The sequence below is a fragment of the Eumetopias jubatus genome, unplaced genomic scaffold (assembly GCF_037043125.1).
Source record: "Eumetopias jubatus isolate StellerSeaLion01/CBP00866 unplaced genomic scaffold, mEumJub1_p1.0 scaffold_17, whole genome shotgun sequence".
NCBI lineage: Eukaryota > Metazoa > Chordata > Mammalia > Carnivora > Otariidae > Eumetopias > Eumetopias jubatus.
In genome coordinates this window covers 85,671,704-85,686,464 of record NW_028274823.1, presented here as the reverse complement: position 1 = coordinate 85,686,464, position 14,761 = coordinate 85,671,704, and the positions used below count along the sequence as shown (strand labels likewise).

The 14,761-nt window shown below is 38.8% G+C and overlaps 1 protein-coding gene across 17 annotated transcripts in view; it reads left to right on the top strand.

Annotated features, from left to right (window-relative positions):
- The window catches only part of PCDH15 (protocadherin related 15), a 781,344-nt gene that overhangs the window by 230,978 nt on the left and 535,605 nt on the right, over nt 1-14,761 (top strand). For all 17 annotated transcript variants that reach the window (XM_088020022.1, XM_088020021.1, XM_088020020.1 and 14 more), the window contains one exon: nt 6,604-6,764. In XM_088020022.1, the coding sequence (XP_087876148.1) occupies nt 6,604-6,764 (161 nt within the window). The remainder of the gene's footprint in view (nt 1-6,603; nt 6,765-14,761) is intronic.

Below are 14,761 nucleotides of genomic sequence, written 5' to 3'. Positions count from 1 at the left end.
GGAGAGAATCTCAAGCAGACTCCTCACTGAGCTGAGCATGGAGCCCAACATGGGGCTCCATCCCAGAACCCATGAGATCATGGCCTGAGCTGAAACCAGGAGTCAGAAGCTCAACCAACTGAGCCACCCAGGAGCCCCAATTTCTCCCTATATCTTACTTTAGAGTTGTTTCCATTTTAACCCTTGAAATTTTGTCAAGAAAATGATAGAGTACAGAACTCCAAATAATGAATCTGCAGTATTTTTTGTGGGTTTCCCATGATTTCAAAACAAAAATAACAAGGTTTTCATCATTTCATATTTTGTTTTACAAGTTTGTATATTTCCAATGTGATAGCAAGACATAGAGAAAGGACATATACATTGTAAAGTAATAAATCCAGGGTTTGGTCTTGGATATGTGTTTATTAGCTACTCCACCTTGGCCAGGGCATTTCAGTGCTTGAGATAGGGAGATGTGGAGAGACCAGGGGATCAGCTTCGTTTTCGTCATAGAAGCATTGGGAAGAAAGAGCAGGCTCTCTTCTAGTTCTAAAATTCTGATTCTGGGACGCCTGGGTGGCTCAGATGGTTAAGCGTCTGTCTTCGGCTCAGGTCATGATCCCCGGGTCCTGGAATTGAGTCCCACATCGGGCTCCTGGCTCAGCAGGAGCCTGCTTCTCCCTCTGCCTCTGCCTCTCTCCCTGCTCATGCTCTCTCTCTCTCTCTCTCTCTCTCTGTATCTCTGTGTCTCAGATGAATAAATAAAATCTTTAAAAAAAATAAATAAATAAAAATAAAATTCTGATTCTATTTTGAGTTGGATAAGTGACATATAAACAAAATAAACACGACTTCTACACAAAATTGAATAATACATTTACTTAATACTTTACTCACAACAGAATACACACATTAGCAATTGTCTAAATGGCAAGGCATTTATGTCAGTTTCTAAGAAAAACGTTAAGGGTAGAAGAAAAAAAAACAAAACTCTTATTTCTAAAGTTTTTCTGTGTCCGTGCCATGCTTGACAGATCACCTATCAAACGCCGAACACCATGAAGTAAAAATCACAAGTTAGTAAAAAGTATTGTTACTCAGAGTAAGTGAAGTGCACTCCAACAAAGCTGCCCATTTTGCAATGCTTTGTTGTCTCAATGTAAATAAAGTATACTTTGTAAAGACCAGTGTCACTTTGCAAAAGAGTATACTTGTAATTTCTGCACATTTTTGTTTCACCACTGTTGACTTGATTAGGGTCATTTCCCGAATTTTAGCAGATGTTGCACATGGTTAATACATCCTTAATATGCAAACGCAGCCCAATCAAAATTTACATTTTTTTATGAAATTGTTGAACACACATGTATTTCTTTCCCTGTAGGAGTTTACCAAGTAGTGATCTAGCTACAATAAGAACGTAGGCTTAGCTAGAATGTATCATTTATATACCTGTAGACCAAGAAGTGTGAAAAATCAAAGTGGAGAGACTACTTCCAGGAAAGTCCTGGCAAGTTTCAACAAAGAATAAGATTTGAGCATGAGAAGAGTTTTGTTTAGCCTGTTAATCTTGGAATCCAGATTTTACTCAATAGCAACTATATCATGGCCATACTTACTGGTTAACCTCACTGAAAAACTACAGATAGCTTTATTTTCACTTTTTTATTTTCAAATTTATTTTAGTCAAATGTGCATTCGGGGGCTTTTTTTTATGTTTTCATTTGTAGGGAGTAACATGCAGTAGATTCTTCTGGCTAGATGATGTAGCTGAACATTCTGCCAATTGTCTTAAACTGGGGAAAGATTGTTGCAAGAGATTTCATGCAATCCATATTTGTTATATACCTTTGAATAATTAATTGTTTTATAGCAAAAACTAGTGGGTTCTGGGCAGAGTGATTTTTCTTTATTTTAATGTTTGGAATGAGCCCAAACAGTCAATTACTCTTTCTCCCTGTAGAACTTACTTTTTCAGCTTCATTGAATTAGGTTAATTAGGAAGGCAACGGCCGCCCCCCCCACCCCACTGCCACCTCCACGCATTTTTAGAGAGTTCTTCATTTGTGTTATAACTGTCTATTTAAAGAAGCAAATAACTTGCACAGGAAAAATATTAAATGTCTAATTTTTATTTATACTATCTGTAGTATAAATATATGTAGTTCATATAGATATATATGATGCAATATAACATATTATAAATATTACATAAATATATCTACTTGTTTAGTTGTGTGTGTGTATGTGTGTAGTTCCTATAATGTGAGTGTGTGTTTGTTTTTCATTTCTATAGAAGCAAACGTGCTAAGGATGAGTAGAAAGTGTTCAATCTGAAGATCGCTGCTAGTATGCACTTGTTAAATAACACCTTTTTGGCATCAAATCTAATCTGAGTTTCTATGAGAAAAATCGAATTGTCTGTGGTTAGGAAGTGGAAAGAGTGGGTACCACTCCCTAGTGATGGTGAGCCCAGACAGATTGCCCATCAGTTGGATGTAAGAGCTTCTCTCTACACTTCTGTCTACAGAAAGCATTCTCTCTTTACCTTCTGACTTCCTAGAATGATTATTTGGGACTCAAATATTTAAGTCCCTATAAATTCTTCCAGACTGCCACCATGCCCATGTGTTGACCAAACATGATAACCCTAGCTTTGGGAAATAAACAGTAGACTTGGTTTGTAAGGAAGTCTGGGACATAAAATAAGTCATTTTGCTTTAGCTTCAGGTGATTTCTCTTTCAAACTGGTGTTAATAACATCAACAGTAGTAACCATAACTTAAACTTTTCAAGTCTTTATTCTGTACCAAGGACTGCAATCAGTACTTCACACATATTGTCTAGTTCTGTCGTTACAACAACCCAATGGGCTCTTTTTTGATGCCACTTCCCTTATGCACACTGGTAAGTAGGGAATGGCATTGGTATAATGAGGAAATGGTATTGATTCATAAGTTATTTTATAGTATATTTATGTTTTGAAATATTCTGGAAAAGCTTTCTTCATAGTTAAAAGGAAAGACTTAGCTATGTAAGAAGATCTCAAGAAAACTGAAAATCTACTTCAACCTCCTTACTTAGTGCACGTAGAGCCCCTATTAGTGTCTACAACTGATGGATAATCTGTCGATCTGGAAAAGCCGTGGGTACAGGTGAAGCAATTGTAGAGTTATTTCTCTGACCTAAGATAATAAATAAATGAAGATAGCTAAATACTGGATCAAGTTTTTAATTTTGATGTAAAAAAAAGGTCTTTATTTGGAAGCAAATCACCCTCACTACCTACTCTTTTTTTTTTAAGATTTAGTTATTTATTTTGGAGAGAGAGAGAGAGAGAGCACAAGCAAGCCTGAGCAAGTAGGCAGGAGGGGCAGAGGGAGACAGAGAATCCTCAAGCAGACTCTTCCCTGAGCTGAGCATGGAGCCCCATGTGGGGCTTGATCTCACGCCCCTGAAATCATGACCTAAGCTGAAATCAAGAGTCAGACATTTAACTGACTGAACCACCCAGGTGCCCCTAAATACCTACTCTTTGAAGGAAGAAGCACAAACCCCAATGTTGAACCCCATTGACTATGATGCTTGGTGGAAATACCATTAAATATTTAACTTTCTAGTATTTTTATTGTTGTAGTTGTTGTTTTTTTACTATTTTAGTTTTGGTTAATGCTCTGGATACAAAAACACATGTTTTTCTTCAGGTACATAGATAGAGTGTTACAAAAATATTTGTTCTGCTTTGGTCCTGATTTTGTAGCAAAGAGAAATTGCAGGTCAGTGGGGTTGAGTAGTCTACCCACATTCACATGGTTGGTAAGTGGTGGATCCAGGATTGGATTCTGTCAGTTCCAGGGCAAGCCCTCTCTTAACTTCTGTGACATGAGTATTGAACTACGTTTAATTTCTTTTTCCTGATTACAACCATTTTTTATTATGACAAAAGGAAATTTTCACATAAGAGGAATCCCAACTTGGGTACTGTCTTCTGCAAGACAGGTCTCTTTTGGGTTAACACCTGTTGATTAATTGATCCCTTTATTTTCAAGAAATATGTCTCTTCACCTCTAAGAATATCTTTGTTCTGGTTTACTCTCTGATAATAACAGAGCCATCCAGCTTTCTTATTACTGTTGCATTGTGTAGCCTATCCTTTCATTTTTTATGTATCTGCATCTTTGTATTTAAACGGAATCAGGGGTGGAAATGGATTTTCAACATCACATGGAGGAGGTGAAACAAGGTTTTACTGGAAAAGGAGGAAGTTTGCAAAACAAGGGAGGAGCCAAAGCACCGTGCTCTGTCCAGATGCCCAGCATCATCTCAGGACACAGGCTGCCCAGGCTGGAAACACTGGACCCATGAGAAGTACAGTCCCCACTGCTGGCTGGCAGATGGACCTGCACTTGGCCTCAGCTGGGTGTCACCTGTCCTTCTGGAAGAAGGTGGAAGACGGGGCTCTCCAGGGAAGCCAGAGCGAACATCTCCTCCTTCTTCTTCTAAAAAAATAAATAGTGCTTTTTGCCATCACGTCTCCCTCAGCTGTGCTCTGTTCTCTCTCTCTTCTCCAAAATTTTGGTCAAGGTAGCATGGCTTATGAATGTATGGAGAGATTTTAGCGACATGGATGTGTATTCTGGTGAGACAAAAACAAAGCTCTTCCCTTTTTGGTGCACTAGCCGTGGAAACCGTTCTTGCTGAGTTACGGTCATGGAGGAACACAGGGTTGAGGACGGAGCCAAAAAACATAGTTGGGGGTTCTCCGGGAAGATTAAGCATCATTAACAAAGTATAAGTCCAGATACACTGTTTTAATTTCACTGCGCTAATTGTCATTAAGATAACGATGATGAGTTCTCTGGTTATGATCCATTTGGACCCCAGGGTGGGGGACTCCCTGACCCTCCTGCCACGTGTCATGGGAAGCCTGCTGCTCCTGCTGTAAGGCAGGCTGAGTCGAGGTATGAGCGCTGTTAGCTGACCCGCTGCTGTGCATTTCTGTATCTTTCTCTTCATCAGGAAATAGAGCCTCATTTAATTTCCTAATTACATATTGACTTACTTACGAAATAATTTTTCAAAGGTTGGTGGTGTGACGTATTTGTAAACAAGTATGTACTTGAGCCTTGAACATATTCCCAGGTCAGAAAATACCACCATCGTCTGAATGTACTTTTGGATGTATTATCTATAGGGAATCTAGTTGCCATTTCTATGAAAAATAGAAGGATCAGTTTCACTCTGTGTTTACAGGCATGTGTACCGATATGTGAATAAAGTAGGAGATAATCTGCCATTTAGAAATGTGTGTGTGTGTGTGTGTGTGAGTATGTGTTTAAACATTATTCAAATTTATTGCTGTGAAAGGGTGGTTCCTTTCAACATTCCCCAGGCCGATGAAGCTCATTGATAATACTATTAGAAACAAAAATAGTATAGCTTTTATTATTATTAATTACTATTAATTTGCCGAGAAAATCTTCCAAATAGACCCCCGCTTTTATTTGTGATGATGCAATGATATAACATATAGGCCAATTCCATGTCTTAAGAAAATGCAGCAGATACATTTTGCATTGTTATTCAAGCTAGATTTATATTTATGGATTATCTATATATTCTTGTATGTTATCCTAAGGCAATGAGTTCTGTAGATATATGCCATTTATTCTAATGTCTTTAGGAAGGTACATTTTTATTTGCATAGCCCTATCTCTTCTCGATGCCATAATTTTAATAAAATGGATCGGCTGAAAATGATTGCCCTAAGCTATAGTGCATTACTGTTTGGCAGAGGGATTGTTGCTGTATGAGGGAAAAAATGGGATTTGAATCGCATCAGTTCTGTTTGCATCCAACTTGCAAAATGCATGGAATTTTTAACAAAATAGGGAAGATTATAGATGTGCTGTCTTTTCAACTCACTCTACAAATGTCTACAATTTAGCCTGCTGCAAAGATAGTAAGAAAGCAATCACCGAAATGTTCCATTGGAATAGTGTGTTGTTCTGGTCAAGTACCCCAGACACGTCTACAAGAAGAATGAAGTCTGACTTGTATCTGCACACGAGTTTTGTCTTTCACATTAAGATCTATGTTTTATGGATTTGCTCCAAGATAAAAAAAGAAAGAAGCAGTTCTCACTGTGGGAGTCCTTACTACTTCTTTATCTCTTCCTTTTCTTCCTTTCTCTTATTTTCAGGCTATCTCTTTTCATATCAGAAGTCTAACTGAGGGAACTGAAGTATCATTCTCTGTGTCTCAGGCATTTCCTTTTGTTCGGGTTGAAACCCCGTAATCACACCTGTGAGGAGTGATGGACAAGGAGGGGAACAGATTGAAGTTGTCAAAAGGGAAACAAGAAATAGATGATGAAACTCACCAAGTGGTTGAATCTCTCCCCACCACCCACATCTTCCAAAAATTTCATTTATAAATAGTGGAATAAAGGTTATTCTCGCCTTTTGGAGACAGGACATTTTCTGTATCATTCCAGATATAACGTTGAATATTTTCTGGTTGAAAATGGATTTGCCAGTCAGCTGGGGTCTAAGCATATGCTCTTGCTCAAGAATCCGTACGAGTAGCATATGTTTTCAAATAACTGTCTTTGGCCCGCAGGTACGATTCTGGTGGATAACATGCTGATCAAAGGGACTGCTGGAGGACCAGACCCCACCATCGAACTTTCCCTAAAGGACAACGTGGATTTCTGGGTGTTGCTGGACCCTGTTAAGCAAATGCTCTTCCTGAACAGCACGGGCAGAGTTCTGGATAGAGACGTTAGTGACTCTTTTCTCCTTTGTCCTGTCACAAGTTATTGTGGTATGAATAGCTGCATGTGTTTGTTCATAGGGCAACAAAGTTTCTTTGTAGAATTTGACATGATTTTCTGTGCTTATCAACAAAAACATTTTTTTAACTCCCGGAAGGAAGAATAAGGAGGGAAGGGGCATCTGTGCCTGAGAGAGCTGTTGTATTTTCCCTGACATCCAGGAACAAGTTGAGGGTGGAGTGCCCCGACCACGGGATGGTGGGTCTGCGAGAGTAGGAGAAGCAGGGCGAGGGTCTGGCAGCACAGCGTGGGGGCTCAAGGACGCAGTGTGTTGGGCGAGGGTCTGGCAGCGCAGCGTGGGGGCTCAAGGACGCAGTGTGTTGGGCTGGACCCAGAAGGTGCTCTCACAAGGAGCAAGCGTGTGTTGAGCGATGAGTGTGTGGCGGTGTGCTTCTTGAGCTGGAAAGACATTAAGAGAAGGGGAAGGCGAGTTTCCTGGTACCGTGCCAGTCCAGCGGTGGCACATGACCAGGTATGAAGGCAGCATAACCTAGGTATTCTGTTATGAAGAACAGCTAAATGACCAAAGTTGTTGAATGTCTCACTTCTGAAGAAGTTGAAAGACTTGAGTAGATTTATGTGGTTTTCCAAAGTCACTCTGTTGTTACTTCTTTGCATTCCAGCCTTCAGTGCAGAGAAGCCTCTGAGAGAGAAAGAGAGAGAGAGAGAGAGTGGGGGGGGGCCAGGGGGGCTGGTTATAACAGCAATTGTACAGGACCTTGGGAGTACATCCCAACATGCCTACTTCCAAATTTCCAGGTTATGAAGTCCAAATGTCAGACATTCAGCTTGGTGAACCTGAGTCTCTCAGATTTATGATCCACTTTACAGTGCGGTGTGGGGTGGAGGACCCCTCATTCATTTCACATCTAAAATTCAGAGTCTATCAGCTTTGTGGTGAGGTGGGCAGGGCAGAGGACTCTCCCACCAGGATGGGCTGTCTTTGTCCTCTTGGGGGGCTGCAGTGCCACTGATGGAACTGTGGTCACGGATGGGGAAGCTGGGCAGGGTGGAGAGGAGGGGCGGGACTGTCAGGGTCCACGTAGGGGAAGAAGTCCGCCTCGATGCTGCCCCACCGCCCCCCACTCACTGTGTCCTTCCATCACAGCACATTCTTTCTACCCCACACTTCACAATTCAGACTGGGCGCCTAGAAGGTGTAAAATGGAAAAAGGACAGTTGCTGTCTTTGTTTAATTTATCTTATATGTCTTCAGTTTTGTGAGAGCAGTCTGGATAACGGCCCAGTCTGGCATGCTGCAAGAATGCCCCCAGCCGCATTACCTGCAGGCATCCTGTACTGGCCATGATTAGGGACATTCATATCCAAGTCCCATGCATTTCATAATGCAACCTGCTAGCAGAATTAGAGAATATTTCTCTCTTTTAGACCACTGTTATTTTATATCGTTTCCTTTTCTTAACTTAATAGATAATTATAATAATTTACTGTTTTGCTGGAAAATCATTGTCTTTTGAGAACATTTTTGTTTCATTTCATATGAAAAGCACAAGTTCTTAGTCTGAATTATGAGTAGAGAGCAATGATATCCTTCAGTATAAATAAAGTGTGTTCTGTGTCTCCAACCTAAAACATTATTTTAATCACTTACCAAAAATTATCTTTACTTTGAAAGATAAGTATCTGCTTCCCTCGTATTATTTTTTTTTATTTCTGATAAGGGCAGCATTTATTGGACATAAGCAAAACTGAAACAGTACCATGGGAATACACTTAACATGGTTTGACTTGAAGGTAATAACTACAAAAATATGCATAAGTATCACTTAAAGAATCATCTGGGCTGGTTTTTTTTTAAACACAATAATCAAAACTAATTTCCTTCTACTAAAATGTCCGTTTCAATTAGGAATGTTATGGTCTAGTTAAACTTGCCAAGATATTTTGTAGATTAAACTGTAGTCAGTGGACACCTACCTGAATTGTCTAAAGATGCTGTAGACAAGGACATCTAAAGGATATCAATTGTGAAGTGAATATTGTAGAGGAGAATCTATAAATAAAAAGCCAAACACAGGCTCACATATGTGCAGGATATCGAGTTGGCAAACACAGTCGTTGAGATCACCGGAAGACAGTACTAAAGAGATGATGAGAGTTCATATGAGCTCAAGGCAAGACTCAACTAGACACAGAATGCACCTAAAATATAGTAGCTTTCAGAGTTTGCTGATTACAGATGCTTTGCAGAATCATTGGATTTTAGAGGTGGAAGGAATCTTAAAGTTTTGCTAATTTTTTTTCATATATCTACTATGTGATACATTTAGACATAGCCAGTCTAACATTTAGCACTTGTCTATGGGGAAATGAGAACAGTAAAGCAATGGGGGTGATTTTTTATCTGTCTCCATAGCTAGGTGTACTCATCCTATTCTGATATGATGCCCTTTTGCATGTTTTTCATTTTATGCAGTCTTGTAGATGATAGATGGCTTTTGCTTTATAAAAGTCTTTCTTTAAAAAAAAAGTCTTTCTTAAAGACATAAAAGGTTATCTATCTTCTGTTAGCTTTCCATGATTTTTGTTTGCTTGCTGTTTTGTTGTGTATCGTTGTTGTTGTATATTTTGCTAGCCTGCTGTTCTCATGTACTCTTTTTAGGTGGAGAATGTCTAAGTCCACTCAGCTAATTAACTAAGAAGCCATGCTGCTGAATAGTTGGGTTTTGGTGTCAGGGAATTCCTCTTGGATAAATGTGTGAGCTGGCTTTAAGCAAAGAGGTACAAGTCTAAGTATAAACACAGTGAAAGGAGTAGCATAGAAGTCAGAACCATAAGAAGAATAGGAGTGGTGTGGACTTGCTAGCCGGCAAAGGGGGCCATCGAGCTAGAGTGACAATAAAAGTGGAAAAAACAGTTTGATGTCAAGGAACTGTCAAAGCACTATAACATATCAGGAATGAATTGCATCATTAAGAAATACTTGGAGGCTCACCTAATTGCTTTTTACCACTACTAAATTTCCACAAATCAAGGAAATAATGGTACTAGGCTGAAATCCGCTCTTTGAATGATGGATTTGTTGGTCAGTCTTCATTTTGGGGAGGGGGAGCACTTGGTCGGGAATCTGATCAAATCAATGGACTCATTTCCCAAGAAAAAGTTTATTTGCTCATGAATAAATTAGGTGCCTTCAAATTCAAGAGTTTGCCTAACTACGAAGTTTACATAGACCCCACGGTACAGATCTTGCCTTGGATAAAGTATTGTCTTACTTTCCTTACTCCCAAATTGTTAGAGAATCTTACATCTCAAAATCAGGAATTGTAAAGGGAACCAAGAGAAGGAATGATTATTTACTGCGTTTGTACTCTTATATCCTGTCCAACTGGAGTAACTTGCTCTAGTCTTAATGCTTTCCCTACGTATCTTCCTAGCTATTAGATGCCTGCCACATTTCCCTTAATAGAAAGTGATCGCCATGTGCCTCAGAAAAAATAAATCTCAGTGTAACCTCTTACTTCAGTGCAGTTTACCATGTCCTACATTAACCTTTGAAATTTTTTAAATTCTTTTGAATTGCTCACTCTGATGCCACAGTGCTTTCAGGGCTTTATTCATCCATCTAAAGGCTTTTATTCTGAAAATTCTTCACCCAGCACCCTTCTGTTTTATGTGAAGCATAGACTGTTGCTACTAGGAGAGGAGCACGGAAAATCAGTGTGTTTAGTCCAAATCTAATCACAACTGGAAATTTTAATTTTAATTATAAAATAATACATGCCTATGGTGCACATATCAGAAAATAAAAAGCACATGTACAAACATTGCTTTTCCATCTAAAGAAAGTATTTAATATTTATCCTGCTGTGTATTTTTTCAAGCTATATGTGTGTGTGTGTGTGTGTGTGTGTGTGTGTATATATATATAGGCATGTGTCTTTATATCATACTGTATATAATGCATTCAGCCTGCTTTTTAAAATTATTTATTTATTTTAGAGAGAGAGAGAGAGAGAGAGAGAGCATGGAGGGGAGGGGCAGAGGGAGAAGGAGAGAGAGAATCTCAAGCAGACTCCCTGATGAGTGCAGAGCTCAGTGTGGGGCTCAGACTCAGGACCTCAAGATCACAACCTTAGTTGAAACCAAGAGTTGGACCCTCAACTGACTGAGCCACCAGGTGCCCCCTTTTCAGCCTGCTTGTTTAATGTGATTTGTAATATACATCCTTCTTTGTGAATGAATGTATATATAATTGTTTTTAATGGCTGCATAGCATTTTACTGGATGAATAAATTGAGATTATTTTTCAAAACAATCTCCTATTTTGGACATCAAGTCTTTTTGCAGTTCTTGATGGTTCTCTTTTCCTGTGGTGTCTTTGTCTAGCTTTGGTATCAGGGTAATGCGTCCACATACAATGAGTTTAGAAGAGTTCCTTCTGTTTTTGGAAGAGTTTGAGAAGGATTGGTATTCATTCAAATGTTTGGTAGGACGGACCAGTGAAGCCATCTGGTCCTGGACTTCTCTTTGTTGGGAGTTTTTTGATGACTGATACTATCTCCTTGCTAGTAATCATTCTGTTCAGATTTTCTGTTTCTTCATGATTCAGTCCTGTTAGGTTTGTGTTTCTAGGAATCTGTCCGTTTCTTGCAGTCTTGTCTAGTTTGTTGACATGTAATTATTCATAGTAGTCTCTTATGATCCTCTGTATTTCTGAGGTATCAGATGTGATATCTCCTTCTTGTTTCTAATTGTATTTATCTGAGTTCGCTCTCTCTCTTTTTTTTTTTCTTGCTGTGTCCAGCTAAGGGTTTGCCAATTTTGTTAATCTTTTCAAAGAAAGCTTTTAGTTTTGTTGACCTTTTCTGTTATCTCTCTTATTCTCTATTCCATTTATTTTTGGTCCGATCTTTGTTATTTTCACTCTGGTACTAACTTTGGGTTTCATTTGTTCTTTTTCTAGCTCGTTGAGGTGTAAAGTTAGATTATTTGAGATTTTTCTGATCTCTTGATGAAGACATTTATCCCTATGAATGTCCCTTTTAGAACTCCTTTTCCTACATCTTCTAAATTGAGTATGTTATATTTCAATTTTCAGTTGTCTCATGGTATTCTTTTAATTTCTCTTTTTATTCTTTCTTTGGCCCATTGGTTGCTTGTTCAGTAGCATGTAGTTTAATCTCCAGGTATTTGTGAATTTTCCAGTTTTCTTCTTACAATTGATTTCTGGTTTCATACCATTGTGGTTGGAAGAGACACTTGATACGATTTCAACATTCTTTAATTTATTAAGGCTTTCTTTGTGGCCTACCATATCATTGGTCATGGAGAATATTCCATGGGTACTTCAGAAGAAGTATATTCTGCTGCTTTTGAATAGAATGTTCTGTATGGGTATCTAAGTCCATCTGGTCTAATGTGTTGTTCAAGGCCGATGTTTCCTTATTGATCTTCTGTCTGAATGATCTATGTGTTGATGTGAGTGGGGCATTAAAGTCCTCCAATATTATCGTATTGCTGTCTGTCTCTGCCCTTAGGTCTGTTAATATTTACTTTATATATTTATGTGCCCCTATGTTATGTGCATAAATGTTTACAAATATTATGCCCTCTCATTGGGTGACCTCTTTATCATTATGTAATGTCTTTGCTTCTTATTACAGTCTGTGTTTTAGAATCTCTTACTTTTTTTCTGATATAAGTATACCTACCTCTGCATTCTCTTAGTTTCCTGACATACAGCTCTTTAAGTGGTTGCCAACATTCTTTGAGTTGTTCATTTTATGAATATAATGAATCATAACAAAAAATGTGAATGCTCTGAATAGCAAAACAGAGCCAATAATCAGGGTTTGACCCTAATAACAGCTGCAAAAACTCCATATTATTGTCACCAGGGTAGAATTTATTTTAGTACTTCTTAGGGGAAAATTGCTCTGGAAATATTTTGTGAGTGGAATTTTTTCCACTGTGCTTTTCAAATACAATGATGCTTTTCTAAGTGTCTTAGCCCATTTGGGCTGCTATGATGAAATACCACAGACTGGATGGCTTAGAAACAACAGAAATTTATTTCTTTTAGTTCCAGAGGCTGAGTGTATGAAACCAGCAAGGTCGGGGGAGGGTCCTCTCCAGGTTGCAGACTTCTTATACTCTCACATGGTGGAAAAGGACCAGGATGCCCTCTGAGGCCTCTTTTATAAGGGTGTTAATCTCATCACCTAATCACCTGATTCATGTTGTTAAAGAAGAATAAGAAGTAGAGGATGAAACTCACCAGGTGTTAGAATTTCTGCCTCTTACCCTCATCTCCCCAAGATATATTTTATAAGTAGCATAACAAAAGGATATTTGCCTTTTTGAAGCAGTACATTTTTAAATCATGCCTGAAGTTGAATGTTTTCTGCATTGAAACATATGTGCCAGTCAGCTGAAGGCCCTTACCTCCTAATACCATCTTACTGGGCATTAGGATTTCCACATGTGAATTTTAAAGGGACAGAACATTCAGACCATTGCATAGGAATATTCTGATTTTACTCAAAGTCCTTTGGCTTATAAGGAAGGCACAAAAATACCTCCAGATGAGCTCAAGTCAATGGGTGAAGAGTATTAAGAATATCAACATCATAGAAATGAAAAATATTTCAATTTTAGCAATATTGCAAATTTATCAGGGACAGAGGAAACTACCTGTTCTTGGACCACATGATCTCTAATCTCTGCATTTCTCTGTGTATGTGTTGAGTTTTCTTCTTCCCACAAATCAGGTTCTTTTGTGTACTTATAATTTTTCCACCCATTTCTTTGGCTGTATGTAGCTTTGGCTCTTATTGATGTCCACCCCATTTCACCGGCTCCCTGTAAGCTTTTAATGCAGACTGACCACAGGCACTGTGTCTTGTCTAATTGATGAGAGAGAGCACCTCATTACTCACCAGCTTGACTCAAAGACAGGGAGAAGGGCTTGTCCACATGGTAGATCCATGTTCATTTCCACCTGTTCTTTCTTCAGTGGTTGGGGAAAGTGTGTTTCCCAGAGAAGGAATTCTAAATCATGTTTTCTGTACTTTGTTCATTGAGGCCATAAACTACCTCTTAGTGGAAACATTCAAACAGTTATTGCTGCATAGAACTAAATGAAAATTTAATGTAAACAAATATTTTTAAGATTCAATGTTAATAAGTAAAATAACAAATAATCTTTATGGAAATTTCTGGGGATTAAAATAAAATGTAAAGCTTCTCAAGCTTCCAATATTTGCATTTAACTAGAAAACTTCTATATGACAGTGTATATATAGGAGCTTTTGACAGTTTTCAAGCTTAGTCCATAAGTCTTGCCCGGATGGTCATTATTTTTGTATTCCCTATTTTTATTTCTATTTACTGAAGTTTCATAGATTTCCTTCGGGAAAAGAGAAAGGCAGAGAGAGAGAATGTGAAGGTGTAAAATGAAGAGTTATGAATGATAAAACAACCAAAATATGTTGTCTGGCATGTAAAGTAGGTCTCAGTAGTAAAGGAGCATCACATGAGATGTTTGAAATCCAAATGAGTGTCTCACTTGACCAGCATCCCCCCCGTCACTATGGAGCATGGGACAGTAATGGTCATAATGACATTGATAATTAAAACACTAATAGAAAGAAAAATATGATTCTGGCATAGTCCTATTACACTTATCAAAAAACTCTGGGCAAACTTTCTAAAGCTTTGAACAGAGAGAAATCATGTTCATGGAAATCCCAAACATCTTACCTTCTCGTCTTCCAGACCCTAAGTTAGTAGCTGCACATTGCACCTTGACTCTTGGCCCCCGGCCAGTGTCTGCGTCACCACCGAGCTGCCCACGTTCCCTTCCACGGCCTGCTGGCCTCCACGGCCAACAGCATAGCTGCACTATGCGCCTCTCAGTCCTCGCTTGGACTTTGGGCCAATCTCCTAATAGTCCTCTCACCTTATGTCATGATTCAACCT